Here is a 20271-nt window from a genome sequence, read left to right on the forward strand (position 1 = left end):
TTAAAAAATTATTTTCCATATTCCATACTTCTATTTGTTAGTGTAATGGTGAAAATTTTTTTCAGATATTTATTTACCCTACTCCAATGCCTATGTCATTCAGGTTTGGCCCAAGAGTAAGGAGTGGAAGTATTTCTGACCTAACACTGTTGGATAGATTCTGCATATCAGAAATAATACTTGGAGGAGTATGAAGGAAGACAAGAGGGAAAAGGATATAGAATATAAGATAAAATGCTTTTTTCTAAGACATTTATAGTCTATCGAGAAATCAAATTTCTTTTATACCTATGAAGCAACTGATTAGCAAGGATAATTTTAAGTTCTAAGATATGTGAAAAAGTTAGCAGTATCAAGCTTCAGAGAGAGAAGAGAAATTATAACAGGCTTGAGTTGTCAGAGAAGTTTAGGCTGTATAAAAGAAAAGAGGACCTTTGAGATGGAAATGTTAAAATGTTCCCATCAGAATTCTCAACCCAAAAGTGATATATGCAATGAACTGAGAAAAAGATAGAGGGAAAGAGAAAAAGATTAGCTTCTCGATTTCCTGATTGGTCCATATGAAATGTATCCATCTAAATCCAGTGGACCAGCCCCTCCTATTGTCAGGCATCTCAAAGCTCATACGTACTACATTCAGTCAGTCACATTCTTACTTTGATCCCCTGTCTTCCTCTGGTACCATGGGAAATACAGTGTATTGCCCAGAGGACCATGGTACTTTGTCCAAGCTTAATTCAGGGCCCTCCCTTTGGGTTCATATGGTTGTAATACTTCAGATTTCAGGTATTTATGAATGTTTTTAGATTTGACTATTCCCTCAGAATTAGCATTTTTAAAGAAATTGGCCCACCTTATAAGGCCTAAAAGTGAAATTTTGGATTTAGATAAATGTGGTGGTTTGTTTATTTAACAACCACTTAATGACTGCATATTATATGCTTCTTTCTGATTTTGGGGCTAGGAATTTGTTCAATTTCCTGTACCTGTATTTCTTATAGGAGCAGAATTGAGATGAAGCATCAAGTACTTTCTGTGAAATAGTTATAATTATTACTGAATGTACATTTTAAAAAACTCTTATACACCCTTTATAAAAAAATTGAGCACATATTGTATTCAAAGTATTGTGCTAGGTCAGGGGTTGACAAGCAAAGGAAGGATACCCAACCTAATTTGGAAGTTCAAAGAAGGCTTAGTGGGAAGCAGATTTGGCTCAACCGATAGAATGTCTGCCTACCACGTGGGAGGTCCAGGGTTCAAACCCAGGGCCTCCTGATCCATGTGGTGAGCTGGCCCAGTGCAGTGCTGATACGTACAAGGAGTGCCATGACATGCAGGGGTTTCCCCCACGTAGGGGAGCCCCACGTACAAGGGGTGCACCCTGTAAGGAAAGCTGCCCCACGCAAGAAAAGTGTAGCCTGCCCAGGAATGGCGCCGCATACAAGGAGAGCTGACGCAGCAAGATGATGCAACAAAAAAGAGACACAGATTCCTGGTGCCACTGACAAAAATGCAGGTGGACACAGAAGAGCATACAGTGAATAGACGCAGGAAGCAGACAACAGGAGGAGGGTGTGAAGGAGAGAGAAATAAATAAAAAATAAATCTTTAAAAAAAAAGGCTTATCGAAGGAGGTGAAGGAAGGATAAGGATAAGAGTTAGCTAAATGAAGCAAGGTAGGAAGATAAAGGTACCAACATGAGCAGTGACGCCAGTTGAAGTTGAGAGTAGCAGCACCTACTGAAGTATCTAGAGCCATTTATAGAGTAACAGAGATAGGAGTGAAGAATTAGATGGGGTCAAGCCATGGGAGAGCTGTGCTTAAGAGCTTATGATGCCAGGTTTAAAAATGTTGAATTGCATGTGCTTCTAGGACAGCCAAAGGGACGTGTCTAGTAGGGTATTTGGATCCCTTGATATCGATATAGACTGGGAATCATTAGCCTTTATATGGTAGCTAAAGCCACGAACATGAATGTGATTGCCCTAGGACTGGATAGAAAGCAGTGGGAAATGGACTAAGGACAGAGCTTTGGTAAACCAGCAGTGTTTAGGGAGTAGGCAAGGGAGGACAACTCCAGGAAAGAGTCAGAGAGGTAAGAGAAATTTAGTGGATACCATTGCCATAATTGCCAAATATAGTCATCAGGGTAGAGTGAGGCAAAACTGCCAGAAACAAACAAGAAACACCAAAATCTCAGTGACTAAACACAAAGGTTTATTTCTTCTCACACAAAGTCCTATGCAGGTCTGGCTAATCACCTCCATCCTTTAGCTATGTTACCTGAAACTTGTGGAGTTTGAGTATGCCATGGCAACATTGGCAGGAGAAGAATGAGAAGAAGGAACATCACTTCATTACGGCTTTGGTCTAAATTGCCTGGATCAGAGCTTGTCATATGGGCCCACCTAAACATAAGGGAGGCTGAAATGTGCAGAGGACTCAGAGAGCACTAACAGTCTCTGTCTTATCTAGAAAATAATGAGTGTCAAGAATCAGTGGGTAGTCAGCAGTATCAGTATAGTGGAGAGGTCCACTTAAGTAAAGGATTTAACAACTTTTGAGAAATGTGAGAATGTTTTAGGTAGTGACACCTTTAATGTTTCCAAAACCATTCCTGTTTCTAAATGAGAAGTTGAGTATTTCCTTCCATTTAGACTATGAGGATGTCTCTGGAAAATTTTATTTTCCAAAATTCATTTTTTTTTCTAGTAAACATCTCTGTTTTTCCTGTGAAATTTGCTGTTATGTCAGAGGGAGCTTTGTGATTAGAAGAAAGGAGAGGCAGAGATGATCTTACTGCTAAAATAGGAGCTATTCTTCTCTGTTTAGATAATGAAAAGTGACTAAAGGGTCAAATTTGTGTTTTTAAGGGTTGGCATCTTAAATCGCCCACATCTTTTCTTTATCCCTTATACAGCAGGTTTAAATGTGTAATTTCCAGGAAAGTTAATAATAAGAAGGTGTGGAGAATTTTATTTTTTCCATAGTGCATTTGTTATAAAGCCCTAATTTGTTTTAAAAAAAAAAATCTCTGTGCTAGTGCCAAAAGGTTGGATTCTAGTTGAGACTATAAGGAAATAAAATAGAAAATATTGGAATCAGTCACATGTAATAAGGTTTAAGTATTGTTTCTTAAAACTTTTCTTTCAGTTACAGGGGTGTGTGTGTGCATGCATGTGTGTATATGTGTGTACTTGTTTATAGAAAACTTATTTCTTACTATGGGTCATGGCCAAAAAAAGGATGAAAACCACTAGATTAGGTATTTTGCTAGAATTTAAGGGTATAGGTCAACACTGCCCTTGACTAATGACCAACCATATCCCTTAGACTGGAACCCAGAGCTGATTGAAAGAGGCCTCCAGAATAGCAAACATTTGAGCCAGAAAAGGGGAAGAGGAGCTGTCTGCCATTGAAGCCATTGTTTAGCAGAAGATGTTATAAGTGTCAGGAAGGAAAATGATTCTAGTCTTCTGGAGGCCAGCCTGTATGAGGGAAGGCTTCTAGACAAAATATCTGTAGGCTTTGTTGGCTATTTTGGTTATCTCTTGCTGTAAAACAAAGTACTCCACAACTTGATGGATTAAAGCTATGTTGTATTTTACTCATGATGTTGTGGGTTAGGAATTCAAGCAGGGCTCAGGTGGTCAGTTTTCTTATAGCATGGTGATTTCTGGGAAATCACATTTCTTACATGGCAGCTGGCTTCCAGTAGTGAGTGTTTCAAAAGACAGGAGGTGGACAGGAGGTGGAAGCTGGCACTATGTTAGGGCATGAGCCCAGAAACTGGCATAGTGTCCCTCCCACCATTTTCTATTGGTCAAAGGTTTCACAGAGCCCGTCCAGATTCAAGGGGAAGGGAAATAGACCCTGCCTCTCAATGGGAACAATTTCAGGATACTACATTGGCCAAACTGGTGATTGTTTTAGAAGGGTAGACTTGTCCTAAAATAACCTCGCATGGTTTTTCACCGCTTCTGCTTTTATTATTATCAGAAATAATTACTTTGTTAGCTCATCTATTTTAAAATTTTTTCACTTATTTCCTTTTTTTTTTTTTTACAACAACGTGAATCTTTTTTTATTTTTTTTATTTTTTTTTATTGCACATCACTCCTTTATTATACTGATCTGGAAAAAAGTACAATTATGCTCAAACTGAGTACTGAGCCCAAGTGCTTGGGCCAAGTAACTGGAACATGATTCAGTAATCGGACACAGTGAATGACACATTTTGACATGATCAAGACGTCACTGTCACAAAACAGTGGAGGGACACTCCACATAACAGTGGAGGGAGGGATTCTAAAATACACAGCAGGATGAACTCCTACTCTTTAAGTCAGAGCTTACCCCACAGTGGTATAAGGAATGGCTTATTTTCTGATGACCACATGTGGGACTATTATTTCAACTGCCACTAGAAACCCCAGAGAGTTTCTGTATTATTTATATACATTTTTAAAAAGTAAATGCAATACATACACATTCAGGGTTGATCCCAACCTTTTGGAGCCAGCTCCTCTGGGGTTAGGGAGGAAATAAGTCATTGTTTTGTTTTTTACATCACCATGCAGGTTACACTAATCTTCCACTGGAATGACTGAAGCAGAGCCCCCCAGATAGGAAATGACCTGACTAAGGAATAGTATAGGCTCGTGGGAATAGGCTCTTGATTCCTCTCATTGGTCATGCCTTAGCATGGTTCCTCCCCTGTCTCATGCTCAAGCAGGTCCTCAGTAAACAAGGCACTCACAAAAACCCCAGGGTCGCTACCTGGGTCCTGGACTGTGGACTCATGCCCCAGAGGAGCCTTTCTGACCAGACTGTTTGCATGGAGTGGGTGCAGAAGACTAAATGGCTGAAATGAAAATGGGAGCCACTGGTCCCCCATCTGCAGCTACAACTTAAAATGGCTACAGATGTGGTCAGTGTGACAGTGTAGGAGCAAGGTAAAGAGGAAGGGGATGGGCAGGGAGGGCATTCCTGGGGATAGTAGTCTGCTCGCTTTTACTTCTTAGCCTTGCCCTGGGCAGCCACAGCTTCCATGGCCTTCCGTACAGTCTCTTCATCCCCTAGGAATTGCATAGGTTTGATTGGCTTCAAGTTCTTGTCCAACTCATAGACAATGGGAATACCAGTGGGCAGGTTCAGCTCCATGATAGCTTCTTCAGTGAGACCCTCCAGGTGCTTGACAATGCCCGGAAGACTGTTGCCATGTGCTGCAATCAATACCCGTTTCCCCTCCTTGATCTGGGGAACAATTTCTTCATTCCAAAAAGGCAGGGCTCTGGCAATAGTGTCCTTTAGACTCTCACAGGAGGGGAGCTGATCTTCAGTGAGGTCTGCATACCTGCGATCCTTACTGATGTTGCTGTAGAAGGGATGATCTGGCTCCATCGGTGGTGGTGGGACATCATAGGAGCGCCTCCAGATTTTAACTTGGGCTTCGCCATGCTTGGCAGCAGTTTCTGCTTTATTGAGGCCAGTCAGACCCCCATAGTGCCGTTCATTGAGGCGCCAAGTCCTCACTACTGGCAGCCACATCTGGTCGATGGCTTCTAGCACAGTCCACAGGGTCCTGATTGCTCTCTTCTGCACTGAGGTGAAGCAGATGTCAAACTCATAGCCAGCATCTCGCAGCGCCTGCCCGCCGCGCTTCGCCTCCTCATGCCCCGCTGGGCTCAGGTCGGCGTCGTACCAACCGCTGAAGCGGTTCTCCAGGTTCCAGGCGCTCTTGCCGTGCCGGATCAGCACCAACTTGTAGGCAGCCATGGCGACGGCTTCGAGATGCGGCGCACACTCTGAATCATTGTTGATTCACATACAGTTGTAAGAAATAATATGAAGGCAGCAGACTTGGCCCAGTGGTTAGGGCTTCTATCTACCACATGGGAGGTCTGCGGTTCAAACCCCGGGCCTCCTTGACCTGTGTGGAGCTGGCCCACGTGCAGTGCTGATGTGCACAAGGAGTGCCCTGCCACGCAGGGGTGTCCCCCGCATAGGGGAGCCCCACGCAGAATGAGTACACCCTGTAAGGAGAGCCACCTAGCGCAAAAGAAAGTGCAGCCTGCCCAAGAATGGCCTCGCACACACAGAGAGCTGACACAACAAGATGATGCAACAAAAAGAGACACAGATTCCCATGCCGCTGACAACAACGGAAGCGGACAAAGAAGAAGACGCAGCGAAAAGACACAGAGAACAGACAATTGGGGTAGGGGGGGAAGGGGAGAGAAATAAATAAATCTTTAAAAAAAAAAAAAAAGAAATAATATGAAGAAGAGATCCTGTGTACCTTACCTAATTACCCTCAGTGGTAAGAACTTGCAAACAATAGTACAATATCATTATCAGAAAATTGAATATTAATGCAATCCATCAATCTTATTTGGATTTCACCTGTTTTCCATTTACTTATATGTGTGTATGTGCGTGTGCACATGTAGTTCTATATAATTTTTTTTTCTTGTTTTTATCTGCTCCCCTTCTAGCTTGGTTGCTGTCTACTCTCTGTGTCCATTTGCTGTGCGTTCTTCTTCTCATGTCATATTTATTTTTATTTACACTGCCCCCATCCTGCAGCTTGCTTATTGTTTTGTTCTCTGCAGCTCCTACGGGATGGGCAGCACTCTGTGGCATGTGGGCAAGCCTGCCTTCACAAGGAGGCCCTGGATGTGAACCCAGGGCCTCCCATGTGGTAGACGGGAGCCCAACTGATTGAGCCACAGCAGCTTCCCTAGTTGTGTATAATTTTATCACACATAAGTATGTGTATCCACCACCAGAGTCAAGATACAAAACCATTCCATTACAACAAGGATCCCTTGTATTGCCCTTTTATAACCTCACCTACCTACCTCCATCCCTAACCTCTGACAATCACTAATTTTTTGCCACCTTTATACTTTTGTCATTTCAAGAATGTCGTGTAAATGGAATCACATACATGTAACTTCTTAGGATTGGCTTTTTTTTCACTCAGCATAATTCTTTGAGATTCATCCATGTTGTGTATATTGATTTTTTTCGCCCTTTAATTGTTGCATAGTATTTCTTGGTATCGATATACCACAATTTGTTTAACCATTTACCCATTGAAGTGTATCTGGGTTGTTTCCAGATTTTGGTTATTACGAATAAAGTTGCTATGAACATTCATGTACAGATTTTTGTCTGAACAAAAAATTTTATTTCTCTGGGATAAATGCTCAATAATGCAATGCTGGATTATATGATACTTGTGTTTTAATTTTATTAGAATCTGCCAAACTGTTTTCCAGAGTGGCTATATCATTTTTTATTCCCAATGTATGAGTGATACACTTTCTTTGCATTCTTGCCAGCATTGAGCAATTTTAGCCATTCTGATAGGCATGTAGTAGCATCTCATTGTGATTTTAATTTGCATTTCCCTAATAGCTAATGATGTTAAAGATCTTTTCATGTGCTTATTTGTCATCTGTATATTGTCTTTGAAGAAATGTCTGTCTTTTGCCCATTTTCTAATTGGATTGTTTGTTTTTCCACTGTAGAGTTTTGAGTTCTTTATATAAACTACTTAGTAATCTTTTGATGGGTGTCTGGTTTGCAGATACTTTCTTTCTGCCTCTATCATATCTGTTCACCCTTTAATTGGGCCTTTTGTAGAGAAAAAGGTTTTAATGTTGATGAGGTCCAATTTATCAGTTTTTCTTTGTGGATTGTGCTTTTGGTGCCTAGTCTAAGAACTCTTCTGCTAGGCCTAGATGTGAAAAATTTTTCTCCTGTGCTTTTTTCTAAAAGTTTTATGTTTTACATTAAGTTTGTGATTCATTTTGAGTTAATTTTTTAATAAAGTGTGAGGTTTTAGTTGAGATTATTATTATTTTGCTAATTATGTCCAGTTGCACCTTTAAGTTTAAAACAGAATTGTTATTTTTTAATGTCAGTTTGATTCAGTTAAATTACAGAGAAACAACAAGTTTTAAATTGCGTAGATCAAGGAAAAAGAAACAGAAAAGACCAGTCACTGCATGGTAAGGGTAAAAAAGTGAAATTACTGAATAATGAAAGTTGGAATTCAAAGAGAAAGAGTTGAGGGCTACTTTTATACCTCATCCCTTCTGAAGATTATATGTATTTCTATTCAAGAATTTTTCTTATTCCTTAAGGATTTTGTAATATAATATAATGGAGATTCTCTTTCTGCTCTTTGAAATACTTTTCAGGATTTTTTATTAAAATATAATACTTTTTTCTTGTTCCTTATTCTGCTTCCCTTTTTACATTTGGGGATAATAGTATAATTTATTTTTTGTCTATTTGTTAGGCTTGAAATTATGTTAAAATCCTGATTATGATCTGATCAGTTATAAACCCCATTTCTCACCTTAGGGTAACTCTATAAATAAAAATGCCCACAAACCCAGAATCTTAGTGTTAATAGTGAATAATAATGTGGGGTATTTCTCATAGTTTAAGAAATCCATCTCCTTATACCAAATTGGATTTCTGTAATAAGTATGCTTTACTGACTAATTTTCTTCCAAAATTAACTCTGTTTAAAGCATTCTTGCTTTTTGTCACATTTCAAAATGTGTTAGCTACTATTACTTTAAATAATCAGGTATCATTTTATCTTGCAAATTTATGCTGATCAAGAAATCTTCAAATTTGAAATGTTTATAAAAATGACTATGTGACAGAATGGCAAACATACTCTATAAAGTGTTTTAATTTTTAAAGCTCATAAGGCATTTGGAAAGGTAGTGCCTACAAGAAAAGCATTATCTTCAATATTATTTACCTGTTCATTTTGGAATTTGTAAAATTTGTTCACTCTTTTTTGAAGAATTTGAATATAGGGGCCCTTATCATCAGAAAGGAATAGAAAAATTGAAGGCAGTTTGGAGCTGAATAGAAGTTATTAATGAGCTTAGCTTTGACTAAAATGACAGATTAATGGCTAAATTTTCTTCTATAGCAAGTCTGTTAAAGCTTCTAGCTTGCTTCAGTAAATTCTTTTTGTCATTACAAATTGAAGGCAAAAGGCAAAGTAGTTTTAATTTCACTTTTGAAATTCAGACTTTAAGTCTTTGGTGACCTTCACTCAGAGCCAGGGCTCGTTGTACTTCTTTGGAGCCCCCCTTTTTTTTCAATGAACATTATGAATCATGCAACACATTATGTCTTCTTTTCTTTGACTGCAAAAAAGCACCGGACCAAATTTGTGGCCTACCTTTAATTGGTATACTGTAGCATTTGGTATGCTTTTTTTGTACATGGGCTGCCTTCTCATTTTTTTCTTATACCCATTTTCTCTTTGCCCTGATTTCCTCACCATTTTAGTAATCTTGTTGTGAAAACTAGTAAGAATAATAATCATATTTTATTGAGTACTTATAAGCACTCTACATATGTTACGTTAAGTTTAACATTTAACAACCGTTGGAGATATGTACTCTTATTACCCCCATTTTACTGATATGACCAGTGCTACACAAAAGACTAGTCTGCGATGATATAAGGAGCTTGTGCCAGAATTAAATCAACACATTGCTTCCTTCATCAAGAAAGTCAGGCTATTAAATATCAGTTGAACTAAAGAGTATGTTTAATGACAAAGTTAATTTACATCTTGGTTGAGGAGGCTTAACTAGTCACAGACTGGTAACAATTAGTTCATTTCCAGACTAGAGGCCAAATTTTGAGTAACGCTGTTCCAAAACTGTGTTTCTCAAACTATCTATGGTGTATTTCTTTGTAAATGATCAATACTTGTGTACTGTTATTTTTGTAAAATATAATAAAACTTTTGTGATAATGTCAAAAGTTTCTATGTATTTTCTGCAATTGTCTTGCACCAGGAACGAACTATTTGAATACTGACATTGGGCAAACCATGCTTTGAGTAGCACTAGTATAGAGTATATTATTTAGTGCATGAATTGTGATTCTGGATCCTAGGTAAAGTTATATTTTGCATCAACATATGAGGGATGCCTAATTTGCATAAATGTAAACCTCTGGCCACATTGCTGGGAAATAGCAGGGTGAACACCTGGGCAGTAATCCTATCTAGGATCAGCACCTTAGCTTTAACCCATTGTATATGGCCAGTCACTGCAAGGGAGTGAATGGGTGGTATGCCCGTGGGAAAATCAGTTATAGGAAGGGAATTCCCCACTACAGAGGTAAAGAACTCTGAGCTTTCTTGCACCATGGACTTGCTCCCTCTGTAGGAAAGCATGTTATTCCTCTGCTTTCCTTACAGGAAGGTTGAGTGTCTTGCTGAAAGCTCTGGACTTCACCCTGATGAAAGCCCTCATAAAGAATTTCATCCACAATGAAAAGGGAAGGGGGGAAGATCTATACCTAAAAGGGGCCATTGTAGACAACCACCTCTTGGTTAAAATACTGTGGTTCATTACCTTATCCCAAAGGAATATGTGTGCATGGTATGTGTAGCACTAGGGAAGTTTGGTCTAGATAAATTGAATAATGTTATATTGGATGATTTTTCTTAAACAATTCTATAATATGTATGACTAATCTGGGAAGGCTATCCTGGTCAGTTTCTACATTATCATGTTAAAGCATATATGGTATGGTTCCCTGTAGGTCTTGAACTCCTCTAGCTTTGACATGAGAACACGGAAGCACAGAGCAATGTCAGGAGCTAAATGAGTGACAGGACACATATCCTAATTCTTTTTTTTAATTTTTAATTTTGAAATAATTTTAGACTTAAAATTTGAAAAAAGAATAAAGAGAAGTCCCGAATAGCCTTCCCCAGTTTCTCTTAATATTTTAGATAACCATGGAATAATTTTTGAAACCATGAAATTAACATTGATATACTACTATTAAGTATCTACAGACCTTATTCATATTTCCCAGTTTTCCCACAATTGCCCTTTTCTGGTCCAGGATTCAATCTGGTATCATATATTGCATTTAGACATCAAGTTTCTTTAGTACCTTATAATCTGTGATAGTTCTCTGTCTTCCCTTGTCTTTCATGACCTTGACACCTGCAAGAGTATTGGTCAGTTATTTTGTAGTGTGTCACTCACTTTGCAATTCTTTCTTATGATTACACTGAGATTGTAAAGTTTTGGCTAGAAGTCCACAGAAGTGATGTATCCCCTTCAGTGTATTATATTATCCCTGAGGAGGCACATATATCAATATGACTTATTACTGGTGATTGGTGATGTTAACTTGATCACTTGGTTAGTAATGTTTCTTAAGTTTCTCCACTTTAAAGCTGTTATTTTTCCCCTTTGCTATTTATAAACATCTTGTGGGAAGATACTTTGCTACTGTACAAATATTCCGTTTCTCATCATCCTTTCTTCTTCTGATTTTGATTTTGGCATCCACTGATTTAGTGTTCAATGCTGTACATTCTTAATCATTGCATTGTACCTTTTTAAGTTGTCTCAGAGTAAAAAGACTTTTTACTTCAATTGAGGTCCCAGAGATCTGCCTCCTAAACCCGCCTGGGACCCATGCTTCAGTTTTTCCCCACTCCTGGATTGCTCTTTCCAGATTGTCTGGCTCCCTCACTTCAAATCTTTGTACCAATTTGACGGTGATGAGGCCTCCTTGATCACTCTCAAATAGTACTGCAAACCACTCTCTCCAACCTCCTTGCTCTCCCACTCATATTCCTTAACCCCTTGCCCTTTTCTTTTTCTTGTTATCATGGCACTTATCTTTATTACACAAAGTTTTCCTACTTAGGCTGTGCCTCTTGTTTTTCCTTATAATTGAATACTTTAGAACAGTGACATTGAATGACAACATTTTGAGAATTTTTCTGCTTGCTGGTGGAGAAGGGAGTGTCCAGTGAAGTTCTTCCCACCAAACCTTCCTTAAGCCCGCCCTCCCACTTGTGTGGTTACTGCTGCTACCACTGCTACGAGCTGAGGTTCCAGGCTGCCACCACCTTGCAGGAAAAAAATCATCCCATGCTCAACCATGTCTGTGTAATTTTGTACATCGAACAAAATTTCTTCCTATTGTCTTTCTATTGTTCTTTTCTTCAGGGAGGCAGTAGTGTAATGGTTAAAAACAGAGCATAAAATTATTAGCTCTTTTCCTTAATCAACATTTTGACTTTGGACAAATAACCTCTCAAAGTCTCATTTTCTTTATAAACCAAGGTTAATAAATCATAGGTTTCCTGTAGGGATGAAATAAGAAAACACACACAAAGCACTTTACATGGCACTTGGCATGCTGTAAGCATTCAATGAGTGGCAGCTATTATTAGTAGTATTTAGCTTTTCTGGATGTATTTTAAACGTGGCAAAATATTGTGCTTTCGTTTATCTCATTTTGACAGTATACTTTTTCTGACCTACATGTACCTAAATTTGAAGAACATTTTCCCTATCCTTTCATTAATGCTAGCCTTTCAAAAGTCCCCTACCTTTTTATACTGTCTCAATTCCTAGGATGTATGTGAACTACAATGAAATAAACCTAGTAGTTTTTTCTGTATTGGAGACAATATAAAGCATATCTGTACCTCAGTATATATTCATATAAAATTTGAGTGGCATGATGTATAGCTAACTTATAATGGGTTTCATTATACTAGATTAAATTTTTATTTTTATCCATTTATATTTTTAGTTTTTCTTAAAGTAAATGCAAACAAATATGCTTCCTTTCTCAAAGCAAGTAAAACAAATGTCAAAATTCCTAGGCTCTCCTGAGAGACGTAGAATGATACGATACATGCTATCCTTTAACTGTGTGTGTGGAGCGAGTTCAGGAGAACATCCATTTAATTTTATTTGGTTAATGTTATTCACAAGAAGTCATGCATTTTCATGGAATTAAAAACATTATGATGAGAGCTTTGGCAACTTGCTATATATGTTTATTTTCATGATAGGTGCTGGCCATTGATCTAAGCCAAGCAGAAGGAGAAATTCCCTCAGGCAGCTCTTCTATGGGGCCCACCACAGACAGTCAGCTCACCCCACTTCTAGGCCTCTGCCTGTCCTAACCCCTTGTTCTCCACATAGAATTAGATGGGGGCCAGAGGCAAGGTGGACTGGAACACAGGCGTGTGACTAGTACATGGTAGTGATTCCATACTTGTTGGTTGAATGAATGAATAAGCTATATTTCTATGTTTGCTGTGACTGCTAGAAAGGTCTGAGCAAAGCTTAATATTCTTTAATTTTCATTATCTTGTTTTATGTTGCTTTAATATCATTAGCTCCCTCTCTCCCCTTGTATTTAGACTATGAGACTTAAAGATTGGTTTCAAGTGCAAGGTGGACATGGAAGAAGAGCTCCCTTTGGAACTATGGATCAAATCCAACTGTGCCTTCCTCTTAGTAGCAGCCTGCTGCTCTCTTTCCGTTCTTGTTTCTTGGGTAGGAGCCCTGGAAAGGACATATTCTAATCACTGTGACCTTACCTTACACTGACAGTATAAAGCAGAGCACCATAAAAGCTGGAGCAGACATTTCCCTCAGATACCAGAACAGAAGAGAAAAGGTTAAAAGCAGATCTGGCAGCATTTAGAGAAATTGGAGGGTAAATGGTTATGTAGGAGCCTGCGGGAAAACACCACTAGAGAAGGAATAAAAGCTTGAATTCATTATCCAGAGCTCAGTCCTATAGCCAAAAAGAACAAATGTTTTTGGAGTAAGATAAAATCTCAATATTTGTGCCAGGCAGTGAACCAAAAATACCTTGGCCAGACCCTGGTGACTGCCTCTACAGTTGACAGACGGGTGAACCCGGTGAAATGAATATTTTTAGGGTAACATGCCATAGATGGTCCAGAATGTCCAATTATTTCCAAGGTATCCTTTCTAAGAATTAGAAAGCACGCGAGCCTTGGTTTGTGGAATTGCTAGTTTGTGTTAGGTAGAAAGGTGAAATAGGGAGTACTATTAGTCAAGGGTGTCTAATTCCAAAGCAAAAGATGTCAAGATAAGAAAGGCAAAGGAATAACAGAGACTATAAATGCCATAAGAGCAGGGCTCTTTTCTGTCTTATTCTTTGCTTTGTTCCCAGCAACTGAAACAGAGTCTGACAAATGGTAGATGCTCTATAAATAATTGTGAGTGCCTATATTAATAGGTAGAAACTTCCAATAGATCAAGTGCAAGGCCAATTAATTGCAAGGGTTATTGCTATAGAGTTGATATTCATGCCTAGATTCCTCCCCAAATCCTTCCTGAATATTTAAAGTTAAGTATATATTAGGGGAATATGTTGAGTAATCATAAATTTGTGATTTCGGGAATGCGGCAAGGATGGCTTTGCATATTCATAAGAGAAGAAACTGTTGGGTATGAGACCTGCACAGTCTCTGACTAATTGGGTAGCTGTGCTGTCTGTTCACTTATCTGTACCAGACCAAGTGGTAAATAATGGTGACCCAATGTACTTTTAAATCTCACTTTCTGTGTAACTCTAAGGAATGGGAGAAGCTTTGGCTTGGGAAAGACAGGGGGGTCCTAGGATTAACATCATAATATTGCCCCCAAAGGTTATATCTAGAAATAAATGAGTCCTCAATTGGGATTGATTCTTCAGATGTGTCTTTGATGTCTGAGAAGCTTTTTGGGAGAGCGGTTCTGATGGTTAGTAGTTTTCAGGAGGTCAGAGAAGGTTTAGGAGAACTTTTGGATTTGGCTATAAAGAAGCTTGTGCATGGAGTCAAAATGCTAAGAATCTGACGAAAGTAGCCCTTCAGGCTCTGGTAAGGGATGTCTACAACCTTTATGGAATATCCTAGAACAATGGGATTAGGAGAACTAAATAAAACTGGCATTTTACTCACCTCTTAGTCACAGAGGTCTTATATACCACTAAGGAAGACCTGAAAATGAGAGACCTCTTCTATTACATGAATAAAAGATACCTGAAAAATTGGTGAAATAATAGCACCAAAGTCAGTGAATTTGGGAGGGGCGGCTGGCTTGGGAGGAAGAAGAGTCATTTTGGTTTTTAGAAATTCAAAATTTAAATGTGGAACTGTGTAAGAGATAGCTGGAAAGAACAGATGAAAGCTTAGTTGAGAAGACAAATCCTTTCTGTTTTGGTCTATTTCCAAGTCCTCTGGGAAAGCAATGAGCTAGACATACATATAAACAGATTTAGCTTGTGGCTCCATGGGTTTTAGGCTCTTCGCCTATTTGTAGTCTAATAACAGTAGAACAACAAATATGAAATGATAAGCAGGAGCGCGAAACAGTGGCTTCTATTTATTAAAATCATCTAAAGATCAAGAGTCACAGACAAGAAATTTTCTTTTACTTTGCTGTTTTTTTTTTTCTTGGCAACTTCTCATTATCACCAACATTCTATCAAGAAATATAGGCTCAAAAACAAACAAAAATCTTTCATTGCTTATGGTGACATGCACTGGGGTGGCTGATGGGTGAAAAACAGAGGCTCATATGAAGTACTAAATGTTCCACTAATGCAGCTCCAAAGCATGCCAGTTTACTTAAAGTTTCTTTCACTGTTCTCGTTAGGCTCATACAGTAAATAAATTAAGTACCTTTCCCACTGGGAGTTTTTTAGAAACACTTAATGAAGTAAATGCCACAGTGTTAGGTCAGAGGGGAGCCATGGAACTGAATTATTTTTAGCATGGATTTCTGGTTTTATTTTTTGTTGGTATCTTTTGATCTGGGTTTGAGTTTTAGGCAGATAGTGTGGTTCAGGTTGCAGAGCACATGGGTTAGAGAGAGATTTGGGTTTAGTGTCTAGTGCCTATAACCACAGGAGACCTTCTTTTTCTTAAAAGTTAGACATTTTAGATTTTTAGAATTGCTTCTCTGAATTTCTAAATATCTAAAAGCTGTACTAGGACAGCTAAAGAGACAGATTGTTAACTCATTACCCTTGAATGTTTGGAAAAATTCTATATGCTTAAATCTTAACTATATTGCCTTTCAAGAAAAATATCATAGGGATTATTATTTAAAAAATAAATGAATATACTGAACAAGAACACAATTATTTTAAATATATTTAATCCTTACAATTACTTTGGGACCTTGAAGGGCCTTGAATCATCATTATGAGAATTAAATTATTATTATATAATAAATGTGCATAAGTGCTCATTGAATTTCGGAGCAATAGGATCCTCAAAAAATAAAACCATTTAAAACCATAGCTACATTCTTTTCAGTAGCTAAAATCAGTTGCTAAAGAGACCAAAAGATATTTTTAAAAATATTTTTCTGAGTGAACACAGTGCAAAAATTCATCATAGGAAATGCATATTGTGTGGAAACTGTGTCTGGAGGGACATCTTCAATTTTGATTTATTTACTCTTTGAGCAACTTAAGAATTAGTGAAATATTAAAGTACAGCAATAATTTTCCACTTGCAAATTGTTCGACAGACTCCTGTAATTTTTCATTGGTGTACTTTTATTTTGGAGAAGAAAAAACCCAAAAGAATGGTTTTCTTTTTGTACAGAACTTGTACAACACCCCTGTACACTCTCTCAACAGGGAGTGGTGCTCCTTATTTTGACTTGCAGCCTTTAGTGAGTGTTGTCCAGCCTTCTTGCAATCTCCAGGTAATCAGAAAGTATTGAAAGGTGTAATGGGGAGCCCAAGGGGAAAACGGCAGTATCCTAAGTTATAGGCCAAATGGGTAACCTTAAGAGAAGGATTTGACAGCCATAAATATTTCAACTTTCAAGGCCCTGATGCTACTGTGCGAGAACAATTTAGCTAGAAAGATCATCAACAATTAGGTGACATCTCTATCACACCTATTACTGAGTTGAAATTTCACTGACATGAATAATAAGGGGTCTTGTTTGACATTTAACAGTTTAATTAATTTGTTTCCCAAAGTGAATGATGTTTTACACTGTGATTTTTCAATACTCTGTCTCCATATACTTGATTTTTTTTCTTTTGTGTTTCTTAGGGACACTGTTTAGTTTTCCTTTTCACTTAACAAATTACCTAGCCATCTTGGATCTGATGCCTGGTAGTTTTTTGAGGCTTGGGGATGGGAATAGGGTTGGGAAAATTGGGGAAGTGCTGAAAATCTTCCACTATTCAATTTTGGAGGAAAGGGACAATGTAGGAGTGTGGAAAAGAAAAAACAAAATGCTGTGTGTGTGTGTGTGTCTGTGAACACGTATTGCTCTTTTTTGGTTAGACCAAAATACAGATCTTGTTTCTTTGTTTGCTTTAGTCATGGAGGATCATCAAGGGGCCTTTGTGTGTAGTCACGCCTGTCATGTGGCATAACTATTTGCACTATTACATCTATGATACTGATTTTATTTGTTCTGTACACCTTCAAGATATATTGTATATTAATGTGGTATCTTCAGTCCTATTTTTTGAAAATAAAACATAATGTTTGCTAAAGGTCACTTCTAAAACAGCTGCTGTGAAAGTAGGAGGAATAATCCAATGTGACAATAGAAAGCATGAATCTACTATGTATTCTTGCAGATAAAAATAGACTTTTAAAAAATTAGTCGTCTCAATTATTTATTCTAATTGCCTCTATACAAATCTCAAAATCCTCTACCTTAAGCTATTTCTTGCAAAGAGTTTTTAAAAATCCAAGAATGTGTGGGAAAGCTACTTTTCTCTTGCTATAACCTGTGGGACATGAAGGTAAATGATACACGGGTATTCTCCAGAGTAAAGTGTCCTTAACTGTCTGATTACGATATATATTTTTGATGGATGGGGCTTAGCTAGGTAGACATGCCCAGATGAAATTGAGTGAGTGAGCGTATGTTCATGACAAATATGATTGAGAAGAATGTCTTAGAACATGTCACGCTGAAGAGACAACCCTGAAGTACTGCAGGTTGAATACAGAAAGGGGACGATAGGCTCCAGCTTTGGGGGAAAGGTAGTCCAGTGCACACCTCCCCTGTGATAATTTTTTCTTCGTTATTGATACAGAAAGGGGACGATAGGCTCCAGCTTTGGGGGAAAGGTAGTCTAGTGCACACCTCCCCTGTGATAATTCTTTCCTCGTTATTGGTCCTTATTTTATAATGTTTTACTCTAAAGAGTAAAACAGGTGTCACCACTTTTCCGAGCCTTTTTAGGGCAATACATGAGGAAAGTGATATGGAACTGATCTTTAACTATTAAAACTCCAGGATGGATAAACCCTTAATATTATCACAAAGTACCATGAGATGCTTCAGCATAATAGAGTGCTAGGAAGGTTGAAATAGCTCCTATTGTGTGTCTCAGACTTGTTAAAGCTGTTCCAGACCCATGGTGAAATAGATTGCTTCCTCCACTGAGGGAAATTGAACTGTTGTGGGTTTTTTTTTTTCCTGTACAGGTGTTTATAAATAAGCCGGGACATAGACTCTTCTTTTAGAACATATTTTGAAACAGAGCTGTGTATTTGTAGACAATATTATATGTATCACTTAAATGTGTTTTTTTCCCGAAAACATTTAGCTAGTTTCCAGTCCTTAATTTTGAATTTGTGTAATTTTCATCATGATTTTCCCCTCATCTGAAAGGCTATCCAATAAATGAAAATACTTTATATTCACTTTTATTAAGTACGTTTTCTCTCTCTGCTTTAATATATGCCTAGCAAAGGATTAAGAATAATTTCCTAAAGATGATTAAACACAACCTTAAGTGAGTTCTGTGTACCACAAAGACTTTGGAAATGAAAGAGTAGAATCAGGATGGTGCGGTAAAAAAAACAAAAAACAAAAAGCCAGTTTTGACATAGGGCCTAGGTAATGTATGTTTGCTAAATACTGTTACTATGTGCCAAGCAATATGCTTAGAACTCAATATGCATTTATCTAATTTAGTTCTAACAACCCAGTGATGTGGTTATTAGCATGTTGTTATCTCCAATTTGTACCCGAGGAAACTGAAACTGAAGTATCACTATGCAGTACTTCCTTGTCATCAGTGTTCTACGATTAGACTTTCTGGGAAGCATTTTTTTATCTTTTAAGTGATAATCATGGTACCTGTACCTCTTACTTCAAATGCAACATAGAACGTGGAAAGAGCACTGGATTTAGAGTTAGAGAATATGGATTCAAATACCAACTTTATTACTTCTTAGCTGTAAGACCCTGGATTGCTCATCTAGTCTCTCTAAATTTACCTCAGCATGTACCATGGGAATAATATCAGCCCAACTTATATCCACAAGGTTGTTTGAGGCTCAAATTAAAAGTGAGATAATGTAGGTAAGTGTACTTTGTGGTAAACAATATAGATCTATATTTATTATATGCTGAACTTATACTGTTATAAAGCATTTTGTACTTTATCTCATTTATTTCTCATAATAACTTTACCTGGTAGATACTATTATTATCCCAATTTTACTGATGGGACTACTGAGGCATAGGTTAGGCACCTTGCCTGGGATTATATTGCCAATAAGTGGCAGAGCCACTTGATTTGAATCTAGTGATTTGTCTCCCGAGCCCATGCTCTTAATCACTGTGTATATAACCTTTGATAAAGATAGCTTATGTAGGAATAGTTCTCATAATTAAAACAAGTGGCTGAAGTAATGTGGGACTCCTCCTTTTGAAGGAAGAAGAGGGTGTACAGGAAAGAAATGGAGGGGAAAAAACAAAGCCAGTGATTCCCAGGGTATCTGTGATTCTTCTCAGATAGTCTAGGCCAGTGATCCACAGTGTGTTTGTATGTGGGGTGGGCAGGGGTTAGGGGGAGGCTTTAGGAATTTTTTTTCAAATTCCATAGCCCTTTCCCAAGCTCTGGAGGATACTTTAATATACAACCCTTAGAGAATCACCATTGAAGAGGGCCACTGGGGAGGTGCTCTGTCCTCAAGTGAGCTGGGGGCAGAAAAAAGATGAGAACAAGTAGTGTAGGTAAAGGAACGTTCTCTATGTTTTCTTATTTGTTATTCCATTCCCAACCCTTTAGTAAAGTTTTATTTGTGATTTGTTTTTAAACCTACTAATCTTGTCTTAGCTGTGTTTTGGGGAAACAACAACAGAAGCTTTTTTTTTTTCCTTTCGTATTATGTCAGGAATATGGGAAGGGCACAGTGAGGAGGGAAGACTGAGATGGCAGGGACTACTAGAACACCTGGGGCTGGAGATTCACTTCCAAGATGGTTTTCTGCTCTCCTAAGTGGCATTTGGCCTGGGAAGACGAAGGCTGGCCAACTAGACTGCCAAAAGGAGCACTTACATGTGGCTTCTCCATGTGGCTTGGGGCCACAGCATTGTGGCTGCATCTGAGAAGGAAGATCCAAAGACAGGCCTCTCGAG

General features: G+C 38.2%; 2 protein-coding genes across 2 annotated transcripts in view; one reads left to right on the plus strand and one right to left on the minus strand.

Moving 5' to 3' along the window:
* The window catches only part of CAMKMT (calmodulin-lysine N-methyltransferase), a 444428-nt gene that overhangs the window by 159362 nt on the left and 264795 nt on the right, over nucleotides 1–20271 (plus strand). The gene's annotated exons all lie outside the window — the stretch shown is intronic.
* LOC101441330 (phosphoglycerate mutase 1-like) lies at nucleotides 4084–5808 on the minus strand. The gene has a single exon (XM_012524229.4). It carries the CDS (start codon nucleotides 5780–5782, stop codon nucleotides 5018–5020), a length of 765 nt encoding a protein of 254 aa, XP_012379683.1. The 5' UTR covers nucleotides 5783–5808; the 3' UTR covers nucleotides 4084–5017.

Source organism: Dasypus novemcinctus, chromosome 17, assembly GCF_030445035.2.
Source record: "Dasypus novemcinctus isolate mDasNov1 chromosome 17, mDasNov1.1.hap2, whole genome shotgun sequence".
NCBI lineage: Eukaryota > Metazoa > Chordata > Mammalia > Cingulata > Dasypodidae > Dasypus > Dasypus novemcinctus.

Coding starts and splice junctions, on each gene's coding strand:
- LOC101441330 (XM_012524229.4), bottom strand. CDS start 5,782: ATGGCTGCCTACAAGTTGGTGCTGATCCGGCACGGCAAGAGCGCCTGG.